This window comes from Danio rerio, chromosome 13, assembly GCF_052040795.2.
Source record: "Danio rerio strain M-AB ecotype USA chromosome 13, GRCz13ab, whole genome shotgun sequence".
Classification (NCBI taxonomy): Eukaryota; Metazoa; Chordata; class Actinopteri; order Cypriniformes; family Danionidae; genus Danio; species Danio rerio.
Window position 1 is genome coordinate 41,664,527 of NC_141033.1, and position 15,341 is coordinate 41,679,867.

Below are 15,341 nucleotides of genomic sequence, written 5' to 3' on the forward strand. Positions count from 1 at the left end.
TGTATAACGATGGTTTGTTCTGTAGACTATCAGAAAAAAATAGCTTAAAGGGGCTAATAATTTTTTTCTTAAAAATGGTGTTTAAAAAATTAAGAACTGCTTTTATTCTAGTCGAAATATAACAAATGACTTTTTCCAGAAGAACAAATATTATCAGACATACTGTGAACATTTCCTGAATCTGGTAAGCATAATTTGGGAAATATTTAAAAAAGAAAAAAAAAATCAAAGGGGTGCTAATAATTCTGACTTCAACTGTATCTACATATCATATACAGTATACATATCACCTTCGAATTATACAATGTAAAAAAAAATCTTGCTGCCTTCAATTTTTAGTTGAATTAAATAAAATTTTCAAGTCATCTCAACTTACATCAATCAAACTGACAAAAATATTTTAATATTTTAAATATTTTAAATTAAACTCTGTATAATGCATCTTGCATTAGAAAAACTCTTATTAAATTGGTAAATTGGTAAATAATTAAAAATAAATTGGTCTATTTAGGAAGTATTTTATGACTTTTGGATCATCTAGATGAGACTCCTGTTGAACTGATGGTCATTGAAAGTATAGATTAGATTAGACAAATATGTTATTGCTGTAATAGTTAATATAGTATTTTTATTTATTTATTTTTCTTTTTTTCTGTCAAAATGTATGAAGTTATTTTGAGCTCATTTTATTCTTGTATTTTTTTATATGACAATGTTTAAAATGTAGAAGATAAAAATGTTTGAAACCTAAATAACGTATTGAAACCAGTTAAAGTAACATAAACTTTTATTGTCATGACTTATTGTCATGTAATTTTTTTCAGTATATTAATCCAGTGTACATCTAATGTTGAGCATCCAAATAGCAAAACTTACTTGCTGAACAACTGTATTTCATACATGAATATGACAGAGAATCTAAATTTACAAAATTAAAATCCTGTTCAATTTGTCAATTTAGCTGGCAGGTAGTTCTCTGCAACTCACATGATCGCCCACTGATGCTAAGCAGGGCTGCGCCTGCTCAGTACCTGGATGGGAAACCACATGGGAAAACTAGGTTGCTGCCGGAAGTGGTTAATGAGACCAGCAGTAGGCACTCAACCTGCAGTCTGTGTGGGTCCTAACACCCCAGTATATTGATGGGGACTCTATACTGATCAGTGAGCATCATCTTTCAAATGATACGTTAAACTGAGGTCCTGACTCTCTGTGGTTGTCCTTAAAAAAAAAGAAGAGTAGGGGTTTAACTCCGGTATCCTGGACAAGTTTGTCCACTGGCCTCTGTCCATCATGGCCTCCTAACCATCCCCAAATCATAATTGACTTCTTTCTCCACCAATCAGCTGGTGTGTGGTTTGCAGTCTGGTGCAATATGGCTGCTGTCACTTCATCCAGGTTGATGCTGTAGACTGGTAGTGGATGAGGAGATCCCCCCCAATGTGTAAAGCGCTTTGAGTGTCCAGAAAAGCACTCTATAAATGTAAGAAATTATTATTATTAATATGTAAAAGTATATAAGTTTTCACAGAATAAGAAATAACTCAAAATTCACTAAAATGTCAGTAAATTTTTATGATGGCATTATGGCTTTAAAATGATCCAATTTGTGATGTTAATTTAGTTGGCTTTGACTCATGATTTCCTCCCCTGCAATTCAGTCATGTCAGTTTGAGAAAGCTTAATTGTTCCCATAAATCTGCTTGGAAAAAGCTTCCATGTGTCATATTTTGCATAATGATCATATACCTGCTGCTACATCGATCCCCATCCACATGAGCAGAGTTTTCTTGGCTTTCCCACTGGTTTGAGTGGAATCTCCATCACATACACTGTGTGACTCGATGTTTCAAATTGCGATTTCAAGCAGCCCAGAGGGCCACATTAAGAGCAGCCCCATGCATAAGTGTTATTGAAGATCCTGATGAGACTCTCAAAGGGGCTCTAGTTTACTGCTTGATAAACAGTCATCTCATCAAAGCCAACGGCATCGGTATGAAAATGTGTGTGAAGGAAAAAAAACAACATCACACACATGCACAAACTTAAGGCTTTGAAATGCAGGTTGCATCAGAAATGTCTGGCATATTTACGTTGCTTTTGGCTTTGTGGTTGTATAGAACTGGATAAACACTGCACGCTTTACTAAGTCTCTTTTAAGTGGGAAGCGAGTGATTAATGTATTGCCTTGTTGAATGATTACTTAAAGGACTGGTTCACTCAAAAATGAAAGCACTGACATTATTTATGTATTTATTCATTTATTTATTACTCTGTCGTTGTTCTAAACCTGTTTGACATCAAACTCTTCTGATGCACTTTTATATGCAATTACTATTAATGGGAGCTTGATCTCAAACTTTGACTTGAAAAAAAGATGTAAAACGTCATAGATGGGGTGATTTTCACTAAAAATTAAGTTTTCTGAAGTCATATAGTAGATTTGTGTGAGGAACAGGCCTTTTGAAGTGCTTTTTGAGCATGAAAGAATGTTAACCTGTTCAGAGCACCAAATCATGACTGAAAATTATGACCTGTTCAAATATACCTTTTTAAAGACACTAAACTGCAAAAAGAAATGCAAAAATTGCCTTAAAACCACAAATCAGCTCTGCATAGTAGCAATATGCTTACATCAGTGACATGCGGAAAGGTTTGTGGCTGGTGAGGCACTGACATACAAACATATGCAACTAATATATTTGACAACTACCGATTGTGTTTCATATCTCATATCAGCATTCTTTTTATACACACAGCAGGCACATAGGCCTATTGGGCCAAATAAAGTCTTGAGGACCTCCCGTCCTTTGAAGGTAGACCTTTAGCTCCGGCATTGGCCGTCAATTATTTACTACCTCACGTTTTGTTTAAAAGTCTAATTATGAGAAATTTTTGAGCTGAGATAATAATGTTACAACAATATTTTTTGCAGTCTTTCAGAGCAAAACATAAAATAATGGACTTCTAGAATTGTACTTGACTACTACCGACAGAAAGCAACCACCCAACAAGAATGGTGTGAGCTCACATTCACCCCCTTTCTGTCTGCCTCACTTTATGTCTTTTCAGTGCGGCTTTATGTCAAATCCTTACACTAAATAATTGATAGACATACGTAAAATACTTTATCATTATATAAAAAGTGAGGAAATATATTAAAAGTGTCAATACAATGTATAAAAACATTTTAGTAAAGCATGACATTGGTGGCATACACTGAGCAAAAGGCATGCACTAAACCTAATTTGCAAGGGATTGCGCAGTCTGACGTGAGTCACAGCTCAGTGCTGCCTCACCTCGCTTCCTACACTGTAACTGAACAGGAAATACATAAAATACAGCGATTTTGATCATAAAAATGATTGAAATCATTTGAATCATACAGAAATTGCATTTATAGCACAGATCAGTGAACAAATATATATTTTGTCATTAGTATACTGTACATCTCATGACGACAGGTGAGGATGGTGACAGGTGAGGCACTGCCTTACATGCCTCCCCTGACTGCAAATTCCTGGCTTACATCCACCCTCACAGTGAGACTACATTGCGATTTTGGCTGTATTTAAATGACATTTTATCTCATGTAAACATTTTACTTTTATCAAATTAATGTGAAGTTTACAAATTCATTTTGAGAGGAGCGCGTTATATCAGCAATAATTCGATAAGATCAATCCAAACCTCCAATAAATAGACCAATTTCACTTTACTGCCTTATCTTCATTTTGAAAGAATGCTACCGTCCACTGCAATCCTCCTTTTTCTTTTTTACCAGGGGATCTCTTGAGACCTACCTGATTCTTAACCCCCTTATATGCTAAATGACCAGAAGTAAGCCCTGGGCTCAATTATCTCTGAGCCCAGGGTTCTCTCCTGAGACAGCATGCCAAGCCTGCTAATAGCATCAAACAATATCTGAAAAGTGTCGCACACCAGATACGCCGCTCAGCGCCACGACAAAGCGCACATGACCGTTGGAAGTATCGCACACCATACATGGAGATTCTAATGTAATTTAATTTTAAACTATTCAGATGGCGCTCTGTGGTGCAGCAGAAATATGTACAGTGTCCTGAGTCCTCAACTTATAGCACCGGTGTGCGTACCCTATTAGATTGCATGGTGCTGCATGATGCGACAAATCACTGAGTGCCGCATCTGTTGTTTAAACCCTCTTAAGTGGCACAACAAAGGTTACTCGTAGTAACCTTTATTGTTTTGAACTGTATGGCATGCATCAATTTTACTATTTTAAACACCATAAATAATCATTTACTGCTGTTATAAAGTGTGAATGTGCTCAAATGCACACAGAGTTCATTCATGGACATTCATGACATTATTCTTACAGTACATTTGGCTTTATTTTTAAATCATTAAACTGTCTGTACAACTCACTGCATAGTTACCTGCTGTTTAAATTCATCCAGCATTTGATGCAAGTCGATTAAAACTGTTAATAATATAAAATTAAGGCTAAAATAAGTGTAGGGCAGGTCAATTTAATCAAATGTGAGTTTCGTGTGCTGTTTGACTGGTTGTAGTAAATCTACAGCATGTGTTCTCAGGTGAAGCCACATTTAATAGTCATTGCAGAGTAACACACTAATTTAATCGAATGGTAAGGAAATGAATCATTCTGCAACAATGGCAGCTGTTTCAGTTAACATCAGTGCTGTGTAGGTAAATGCTTAAAATAGGAAAATGCCACATTTCTTAACATTTTCACTTCAAACTCGCTTCAAAACTTCAGTCGAGTATTTAGTATAAATTCTTCTGTGAGATGACTTCATAGTTGTGCAATTATTATTCACAGTAAATCAAAGAAAGCAGTTAAATCTTATTTTTTAAAGCAACCACTATGGGAATTTCCTGGGTTTCTTCTTTGTGGGTATTTGCCGTTTCCACATGAGAGCGCTTCTGAGAAGCGCCTCTAGTCCTCAGAGAAGATTTCACAAAACCGTGCTTTCCTGACAAGATATTCATGACAATTGCATAACAATTAGCTTAATTGCACTTCTGATTTAATTAAAAGCCCTAATAATAAACACACTTTTTAGCAAACATTCATAATAATGAAATGTCCATTTAAAAAACAGGGAAAATCTGAAGTACTTTAATCGTTACTCTTGTAACTGGAAATCACATTTTGCTGCACATGTAAATATAGGCAATGCCTTATACTTTAGTTTCACATAAACTACTGTAAATCTGTCAATTTCCACCACAGGAAACTTATAAAGTGGTGCACACAAAGTCATAAGACTCAGGAGGGAGGTGGTTTCCGAGAGTGACATTTTTAAATGGCAGCGTCCTGATAATTTCTGTGGCATGTGCCAACCTTGCTTCTGTCCTCGGGAGCTGGCATTTATGAGTGGCCTGTTGTCGGTGGCGGGGAGGAGAGCCTCGGGCGGCCCAGACTTCCTCCCTCAGCCTCCAGGTGTCTGTGAACGTCATGTGCAGTCCAGGAGCCCTTTTCTGTCTGGATATTTAGTGGAGCTGATATGTCTAGTGACCTTTGTCAAGGACATTTGCAGGTGTTGTTGCTGCAGTTGTCAGCGAACGCTGTCCTGGTTGTTGTGTCAGGCAGTTAAAGAGGAGTTTGCATTGTATTATATTAGATTTTGATTAAATAAACCCATGACATTTATGTACGAGCTGACTAATGAAAGTAAAAAAGATTTGATTTACTAATACTGAGATTTATTTCTTCACAACAGGGTCCGCCTGGAACTTGTGATGCTGAAACCGTCAAGGTAAGATTTAGCTCTTCTCTTTTCTTTCCTTTTTTAACATAAAAACTGGTCTGAGCTGTTATAGGTAATTAAAATAAAATAAACTGAGCAGAAGGTAAAACAGCAAACAATTGGCTAAATAAAATGAGGGTATGGTATTTACCATCAATTTAGGATGTGTTTTTTTTTTTTACCAATAGAAGTAAGATGTTCTGGACTGTTTTGAAAATGATTTTTTTTTCTTTATTTATTATTATGCTGCTGTCACACCAGACGCGGATAAAGTGATTTACATGTTAAGTCAATGAAAAGATGCGAATAGACATCCTGTGGTGTGATTTGCATGAATGAAGCGGCACGGGTTAAGCGTTTTGCTCGTTTGACATGCTTAATACGCATATTGCTCAAGTTGGAAAATCTAAACTTCAGTGGACATTTGCGCCGCGTTAACCAATCAGGAGCTTGCTCTTGTTGGAGAGTGATTACAACATAGTACCTGTTATTGGTGTCCCTAGGGGAATTTCTCTTGCAGCCCCTGTACAATAGTTTATCAAACTGGGTCCGGTTCAGTTTGAAGCACCACTGAAAACTTCCAATCTCCAGGTACAGTTTCCGGAGGAGTTGATGAACTCACTGAGCTTGACGCACATCTGAAAGTACCTTGTAGACTCCGACACAGCGCCAAACAAATATACGCTGTTTTTCAGCCTTCCTAAAGCACATAAAGCACAGCTATTCTCTCAATAAAATCCCCTGTTAGCCATTTAGCAGCGAAGCTAGAGTCACTGAGTAAATAGAAGCCCTTCCCATGATGCGAATCTACATCTATTGTGAAGTGAATTTGACGTGCAAATTAAGTGAGATTTACACGTGAATGAAGCGAGTAATACTGAGTTCAGAATGCATGATTTTAAAAGTAGTCATGTCACAGATGTTTTCATACTGCATGACTTTACAATAGGAAGAATCACCGAAAACTTCATCCAAACTACGTCTCACAGCCAAAAACACATAGTGTTTCTTTTGTTATTAACTAAATAATGAAAAAAAAGCCTTTAATGGGGTAGAAAATGTACATATTTGCTCACCTGGGTTTGAAGGGAATTAGCAATTTCTCCTCAACTTTCTTTTTTGACCCGGTTGTGGTATTGCTCACATGACACCTCAAATAGACAACTCCTGCCAAATTTACACTAGTTTTTACTCCATTTCTTGAGTGCAAATAAACTGAATAGGAGCGTTTTAAACTTCTCCCCCAGCCTCCCGCTGGCTTGCAGGCGCACACAAATATTAGTCTAGTGAATGCTGCTCTCTCATTGGCTGTAGGCAATCGCTGATGTTATTTTTATTCCAAACTCATTTCACACGGCATGACTTTAATCAGTGACAAAAAGTTCACATTGTGTGATTTTTCACTTATGTGAATGAGCACCGATTTGCCTGTGATTTCAGCCATTTGTCTGTAATTTCTTAAAAGCTGTCGGCGACAGCTTTTTATGATTTGCCAAACTTGGGGCAAATCATAAAATCGTGCAGTCTGGACTCGGCATAAACTTAAAACATTCATGCATTTATTTACATGCCAATTTTGCCATTTATTCACGCATGCCGCATCTTGTGTGAACACCACATAACACCTTCCAATGTTGGATACGTTTTTGAGGTGTGTTTGAGGTGTGTTTTAGCTCTATTCCAGTCCAGATTAGCAACAGTTGACCCAATTCAACATGTTGATGGCATTGGGGCCATTGATGAGAGTAGTAAAGTAACAAACAAGTTATCTTACCTGAGCATTGAAACATACATTCATACGCCATCTGGAATAAGGAACATTGTTTTACAGTTCATATAAGTCTGCAGACATTGTTTTTTTTTCTTTTTTGAATGAGGAATGCAGACTTTTCTCACAGATAGACAGATTTTTTCATTTACAAACGTGAAGAACATGCATGCAAGTATGCCATTGGCTTTAGCCCCTTTGGTGTGCTTAAGCTTGGATTTGTTGGCCCAAATACAGCCGATGTGATTACACAACACAGTCACTGCTAGTTCTTTGAAGCTAGCTTGGTGCATCAGGGCATTAAAGCCAGATATGCCCAAACTAGGGCTCGCAGACCAAAGTTGCCCCATGCTAACCTTTGATTTGACCCACCATCCCATTTGAGAAGAGAGGGAGAATGATGGGAATGTGGTTGGGACGAATATTTGACTTTACTTTGACAGAGGTTGTCATTTCAAAATCAATGTAACCTTTTGTTTTTGTAATTTGTTTTGGTTTGAAATGATTTCAGATTTTTAAAAATGTAAATAATGTCACTTAACAGACAGAGGGCAATGAACAAGACAACGGCATGCAAATCAGGGCAAAGGCAGGTACGGCTTAGTGTATTGAGCATTGAACTCCATTGTGTTATTAATGAGATTGTTTATATTTTCACTGTAATATAAGTTCATTATATGTTAAAAATATTCTGCATTAGTTAATATAATTTAAAGCAATGTTTTATGTTTTATTTTTATGTAATACTTTATTGTAATACAGTTTGTTATATTTTACATTTTAAATTTTGTTATTTTTTAGAAAAAGTTTGGGTACCCCTGATTCAAGCAAATATTTTTTTTGTTCAATGCTCACTTGCATCCTCTTGTGGCCACCATGAGTTTTTTTGCTGGATTAAATACAGGGTGTTTTTCAGTGGGTCAACATCTATGTCTTCAATTCAATTTATACAACAATTTGCTACAGTTTGCTACTGTGTAGTCTGAAACAGCAGGTCTGAAACAGAGATTTGCCAAATAATAATAAAAATAATAATAATAATAATAAACAAACAAACAAACAAACATGCATTGGAGCAACAAAAAAGTCTCTGGCTAGTCCATTCTTTAGGACAGTGGACACACACACCGCTATCAGTGAACCAGAAAACTGTGGACATACTTTTGTCTGTCCAACCATCTGTCTCTTTGTTCGTCTGTCCATATATCTGGCTCTGTCCATTTGTCTGTCTGTCTATTCATCTCTTTGTCCATCTGTCCATCTGTTTCTCCATCTCTCTCTCTCTCTCTCTCTCTCTCTCTCTCTCTCTCTCTCTCTCTCTCTCTCTCTCTGTCTTTTCATCTCCCTGTCTGTCTGTCTGTCTGTCTGTCTGTCTGTCTGGTCTGCCTGTCTGTCTGTCTGTCTGTCTGTCTGTCTGTCTGTCTACTTGTCTGTCTGTTTGTCTTTTTGTCTTTCTGTCTGTATTTTACTCTGTTCACCTCATCTGTCTGTCTTTCTGTCTGTCCTTCACCTCTTATTGTCCGTCTGTTCATCCATCTGTCTGTCTGTACACCTCATCTGTCCATTTATCTTTCTTTTTCTCTGTCTGTCCACCTCCTCTGTCTGTCTGTCTGTCTGTCTGTCTGTCTGTCTGTCTGACTGTCTGACTGTCTATTTACCTCATCTGTCTGTTTGTCTGTCTGTCTGTTCCTTCTGTCTGTCTTTCTGTCTGTTCACCTCATCTGTCTGTCTGTCTATTTGTCTTTCTTTCTCTCTGTTCAGTTTTCCTGTCAAATTCAAATTTTCAAAAAAAAATTTTCCTGTCTCTCCATCTGTCTGTCTCTTTGTCTGTTTATCTGTCTGTCTGTCTGTGTGTCTCTCTATCTGTCCTCCTCATCTGTCTTTATTTCTCTCTGTCCACCTCCTCTGTCTCTTCGTCTGTCTGTCTGATTGTCTGTCTGTCTGTCTGTTCACCTCATCTGTCTGTCTGTCTGTCTGTCTGTCTGTTTCTTCTGTCTGTCTGTCTGTCTGTCTGTCCGTTTGTCTTTCTTCCTCTCTGTTTACCTCCTCTGTCTGTCTGTCTGTCTGTCTGTCGGTTCATCTCTTTCTCGACCTCATGTATCTGTTGGTCTATCCGTCTATCTATCTATCTGTCTCATTCTCCATCTGTCTTTCTTAATTTCTCTCTCTGTCCATCTCATCCGTCTGTCTGTCTGTCTGTCTGTTCCTCTGTCAATCTGTCTTTCTTTCATTCTCTCTCTCTGTCCACCTCATCTGTCCGTTCATCCATCCGTTCGTCCAATTGTCTATCAATCCGCCTTACTATCTGTCTGTCTGTCCATCAGTCGTTCCATCCATCCATCTGTCCATCTATCCGTCTGTCTGTCCGTCCATCAGTTTATCTGTCTTGTCTGTCTGTCTCTGTCTGTTGGTGAGATGAAGCATTTATTCAGTGCTGTCCTCCTGAGAACAGAGAGAAGGACACACTCGCATCCTGCCGATTGGCTTCTCTCAGTCAAACGCTTGCTGTCTGCTCAGCATGTTAAACAGACACACACACACACACGCACACGCACACGCACGCACACACACACACACACACATACACACACACACACACACACACACACACACACACATACACACATCCTGCATCTCTCCACCAACTCTAGCCTGACAGATGGTAATTATGAACAGTGCTTTTGCAAAAGGTCTGCAATAATTTTCATGAAGCCCAGGGGTGTCATATCTCACCAGGGGCAATGGCAGTGTATGAATATAAATATACAGTATATATATTAAACCAAGCAAGACTGAGTGTTTACATGCAGCTCCTTAACTTGTCAATTCACACCTGCTGATGACAAATACAGTCAGGTCATGAGGGTTAACCACGCCACTGTCTGACCTTTGACCTTCCTTTTATAAATGATCATGGTTTAAACTGTTTGGTTGATGATTTTAAGCATATGCTGGTTTGACTGGAGCATTGACACACTGCCAGCATACAAACCAATAACATTTACATAAATATTATGAATAACTGATAAAAAAAGTAGGGCAACATGATGGCTCAGTAGTTAGCACTGTCGCCTCACAGCAAGAAGGTTGCTGGTTCAAGTCCCAGCTGGGTCAGTAGGCATTTCTGGTTGGAGTTTGCATATTCTCTATGTGTTGGCGTGGGTTTCCTCCAAGTGCTCCGATTTCCCACACAAGTTCAAAGACATGCACTTTAGGTGAGTTGAGTAAGCTAAATTGGCCATAGTGCATGTGTGAATCTATGGATGTATCCCAGTGATGGGTTGCAGCTGGACGGGCATCAGCTGTATAAAACATATGCTGGATAAGTTGACGAACTCTGATAAATAAAGTGACTAAGCCAAAGGAGAATGAATTAATTAATATGTAAAAGGCTTTTCCAACTTTTCCAATATAATTTCTAAACACAAGAAATTTACAAGAAATTTAAATTTGCCTAGAATATGTTGAATTATGTTTTATAATTAATTGTTCATTAAGTAGTTTATTCTCAATAAAAACCTCAGTGGATTTAAAAAAGCAGTGGGATAAGAAAAGGATTTTTAATTAGGCAGTTTCAAACTAATTTTCTTGGATTTAAAAGGCCACCTGTGATGAAAATCTACTTTTCTGTTCAACTAATCTGTTTGGACAGAACTGTGTGTAGGTGCAGTATAATGCGTCTACTGTCATATTAGAGTGATATAAACCCAACAAGTCTATCTTTTTTTTTTTCTTGATGTTAAAATAGGACCCAAATGCCCACCAAAACGTGACATAGGAGTGTGAAACTCTGGTTGAAATATCTTGTTTAAATTCTCTGTGGCTTTTATAAGTTTTATAAGTTTAAAACGTTTTTAAAACAGAGCATATTTGTAATAAAGACAGTAAAATTGCTATGTAATTCTTAACCACTTTAATCACCATGGCCCTATGTTGTCAGTAAACGTGCATATATATATACACATGTGTGTGTGTGTGTGTGTGTGTGTGTGTGTGTGTGTGTGTGTGTGTGTGTGTGTGTGTGTGTGTGTGTTTGTGTGTGTGTGTGTGTGTGTGTGTTTGTGTGTGTGTGCATGTGTGTGTGCACTGCAAACGGCATTTGTGTGAGACTCATAATTTCAGAAAGGCTTGAAAAACTCCACCATAAATACATCAAATAAACTTACTTGGTATTTTTGACCAATGAGCTGTATTTTAGCTTCATCCAAGTTTGTCACTGACTGCTGTTAATTTGCTGTAACACAGGAGAAGCAGACACGCACATGGCAGCAGTGGGTGAAGGGAAGTAGCTCATTTGCATTTAAAGCCACAGGCTACATAAAACAACAATGTATTCTAGGTAAACTACAATGTATTCAGTCACCAAAACAGGCAGATTCTATAGTCTATAATAAAAGATATGATGGGTATTTTGAGCTGAAACTTTACAAACACATTCTGAAGAAACCAAAGGCTTATCTTACATCTTGTAAAAAAGGGTATTATAAAAAGTATTATAAAAAATTACTAAATTAATTATTTTTGTATTTAATATATAATATACATATTGTATACATACATGTTGTATATAATTAAATATATTTTAAAAATCGCTTTTTCATTGTATAATTGTACATAAAATACAGAAGTACTGATTTCAATAATTATTTGTTTTGCTTTATTACATAATAACAGAAGCAAAGTAGTCAATTTATATAATTTTATTTGTACTGTTTATATATAAACTGTAGATTAAGCTAGAATGTCTTGCTGTGTGCTTCAGTATTATGGTGATGTTTTTCGCATGCTCATCAGTTCATATCTCAGAAAAACAGTCACTTGATACCTTCATTAACTAAATATATTTTATGACCTTCATTTTTTATTTCCAGTCAGTTTAATACAACCTTTTTATAGTCCCTTAATTTGACAACTACAGTAATTAAAGCGAGTTAATTTTCTCTTTCAGATGGCATGATGTTCAACACTGGTTTATTTTCGAGTTGTTCTGTTGTTGTTGGACACTTTGGATCCAAATTATTATTGGTATTTTATTCTAGGAGACAGTAATTAGAATTTCAGTGTAGTCAAATAGTAACCAGGAGCAATGTGTACCTGTTCCCAGTCTAAAACGTTTAAGATGGTAAAGGAACAAATAATCCAGCCTTGGGTTAATTAAGAGAGCTAAGGCTTTAACAACACAATTTGTGACATTCTGTTGATTACCACATCAATTCATTTCATCTCATCCTGCAGTTTGTAAGAACTAAGACAATCATGCTTAAGAGTCATGCAATAATAATTGGAGACCAGATATTTTAGAATAATAACCCTTTTGCAACATTTATTGGCCTTTTTTTTTTTTTTTTTTGCTTTTGTGATCATTTTAGATGTGTAATTACAAGCTTAAATTTGGGCAAAAAGATTATTTATTGTTATCAAAAATGTCATTTATTTTCATAAATCTGTTTAATGCTACAGTAGCATTAAACAACAACAACAACAACAAAAAACGATAACCTTCAGGACAAAAATATCCCCTTTAAAATGTCTGTGCCATTTAAGTAAAACAAATTTTAATATTCCATTTAAGAATATTCCTTTTTAAAGAAGAAAACAAAATAATAATCCAGTTGTAGGGCTGCACGATTTGTCGAAAAAAGATTGCGATTTCGATTCGACACTACAAATTTTGCGATTCAGCCAATTATATTTTCAATGTAAGGAGAGAAGCGTAAAGGTGGACGCACAAGTCTTTACATAGTTTTAAATACATTGCTCAGCAACACGGACACCTCTAAATGGTGTTAAAAGTGTCACATACTATATTTATAAGGTATAATTCTCCCAAAAATGTGAAGTGTGACCCATTCTCTTTCTATTTCTGCTTCTACTTCAACTTCTTACTATAGTAGGTGAGAGTTCAAAGTGGCTATTAATGCCGCAGCATGTACCGCCGCCGTTTGAAATAGGTGCCGCTCTGTTTTTAGTGTATGACCGTAGTTTGTGAATGAGCTGCCAGGGGGCGCAAAGAGACGGGATGCGAACGGACAGAAATAGCCCATACAGCAGCTACTGTGCTTGTAAATGATATTAAACAATAAGTCAAAGCATTATAATTCCTTCATTAATCATTTAAAATTTGTTAACACGCTTTATTGTAAACTTTTTAAGTGCAAAGAGGATTCGTTTTGGAAAATAGAATTGAAGAAGTACTTCTTGTTTTCAAACCTGTAGCATAACCAATGAAAAACCTTAATAATTAAATGAATTAATTATTAATTAAATGGAAATGTGTGCTATATAGGCCTGCAGGTGTCTGTGCTTTGGAAAAATGCTTAGAAATTTTTTTAAAACTCAACAATACACTGTGGGTAAATTTACAACGTGGAGTTATAAGAGTATTATTCTGTGTGCAAGTTTGTATGTGTGTGTTCAAGTAATGGCCACCATGAGTCAACCTCTCCAAGACCCGGAGGCATGAATGGACAAGGACAAACAATTTAAGCTGATTTAATAGTGATAAATATAGAATTTCAAGCATATCTATGATGCAATATGAGTCACGGTAGCATGAATTGCTTTCTTCCAGTGTGCCTTAGCAACAAATATATCTGCGTGCCTATATGCATTAACCAATTAGAAAGTCTAGAGGCACTTTACCTGTCAATCACTGTGTGTATGGGCGTTGTTTTATTGGCATGTGTGGTCAATTCATTGGTAAGACATTGAGTTTCTGCATACAAAGATGCACACTCTAAAAAAGGGGTTTATTTTAGCATCCAGATGAGCTGCATTTCGAGATGAAAAGCTCCCATGTGGTCTCGTCGGGGCTCGAACCCTTCGGCTCTGCATTTAAAGTCAGCCTGAATCATACAGTATTAGTCCGTCTGTCAATGTTTGACCTTGCTGTGGTCCTTTCATAGAACAGAAACTGCCTCGGGGTCTCTGGTATTTTTGCACGGCCCATTAGGAATACAAACACGTTAAGACGGCCAATGAGAAAGGTTTTCTGGCTGCTTTTCCGCTGAAACACCTCCACACTTTTTAAAAATACTATTATAAGTATATAGAATTGTTTTTCTTTTAAAAGGTTTTTATTGTTAGTTTTTTTTCCTTTTTGTAAAGATTTTACTATTTATTTTGTAGTTGTACTTTGTTAAAACTATATTCAGTTAAACAAAAATAGATTTTAAATCCTGTTTTACACTTTAGTAAAAAAAAAAAGTTATCTTTTTAATTATATTTAAGAAATTATTTATTAAATGAGGTTTTGATATGCCTTTCAATGCTATTTGGGAACATACTATGGCAGGCTTATTAGGAGCATATTATGGGCTTATTATTGGGCGTATATTATGGCAGGTTATTTGCATTTTTTTTCCCAAAATTGCATCATGAGAAAAAGGAAATTATCAGAAAAAACTGTTTAAGGTGCAATTTCGATCTCAGGTATCCAGAAGGGTGGGTAGAGTATCCAAAATCTATACTCAAGTAAAAGTACAAGTACCTGCAGAAATTTTTACTTAAATAAAACTAAAAGTAACAACCTTAAAAGTTACTCGAGGAAAAAGTAAAAATGTGTCTGTTACTAAAGTAAATAGTTTTTCTGTTACAGCCTTATTCCAAAATGGATTAAATTAATTTATTTTCTCAAGATTCTACAATAAAAACCCCATAATGACAATGTGAAAAAAATATATTTTTTTTTAATTGTTGCAAATTTATTACAAATAAAAAACATGAAAAATCACATGTACATAAGTATTCACAGCCTTTGCTGTGAAGCTCTAAATTGAACAGGGTTGACAGTGCATGTCAAAGCAAAAACCAAGCAT

At 36.4% G+C, this 15,341-nt stretch overlaps 1 protein-coding gene across 4 annotated transcripts in view; it reads left to right on the plus strand.

Annotated features, from left to right (window-relative positions):
* The window catches only part of col19a1 (collagen, type XIX, alpha 1), a 306,597-nt gene that overhangs the window by 184,939 nt on the left and 106,317 nt on the right, over positions 1-15,341 (plus strand). For all 4 annotated transcript variants that reach the window (NM_001442495.1, NM_001442496.1, XM_087278424.1 and 1 more), the window contains 1 exon segment: positions 5,730-5,765. In NM_001442495.1, coding sequence (NP_001429424.1) covers positions 5,730-5,765 — 36 coding nt within the window.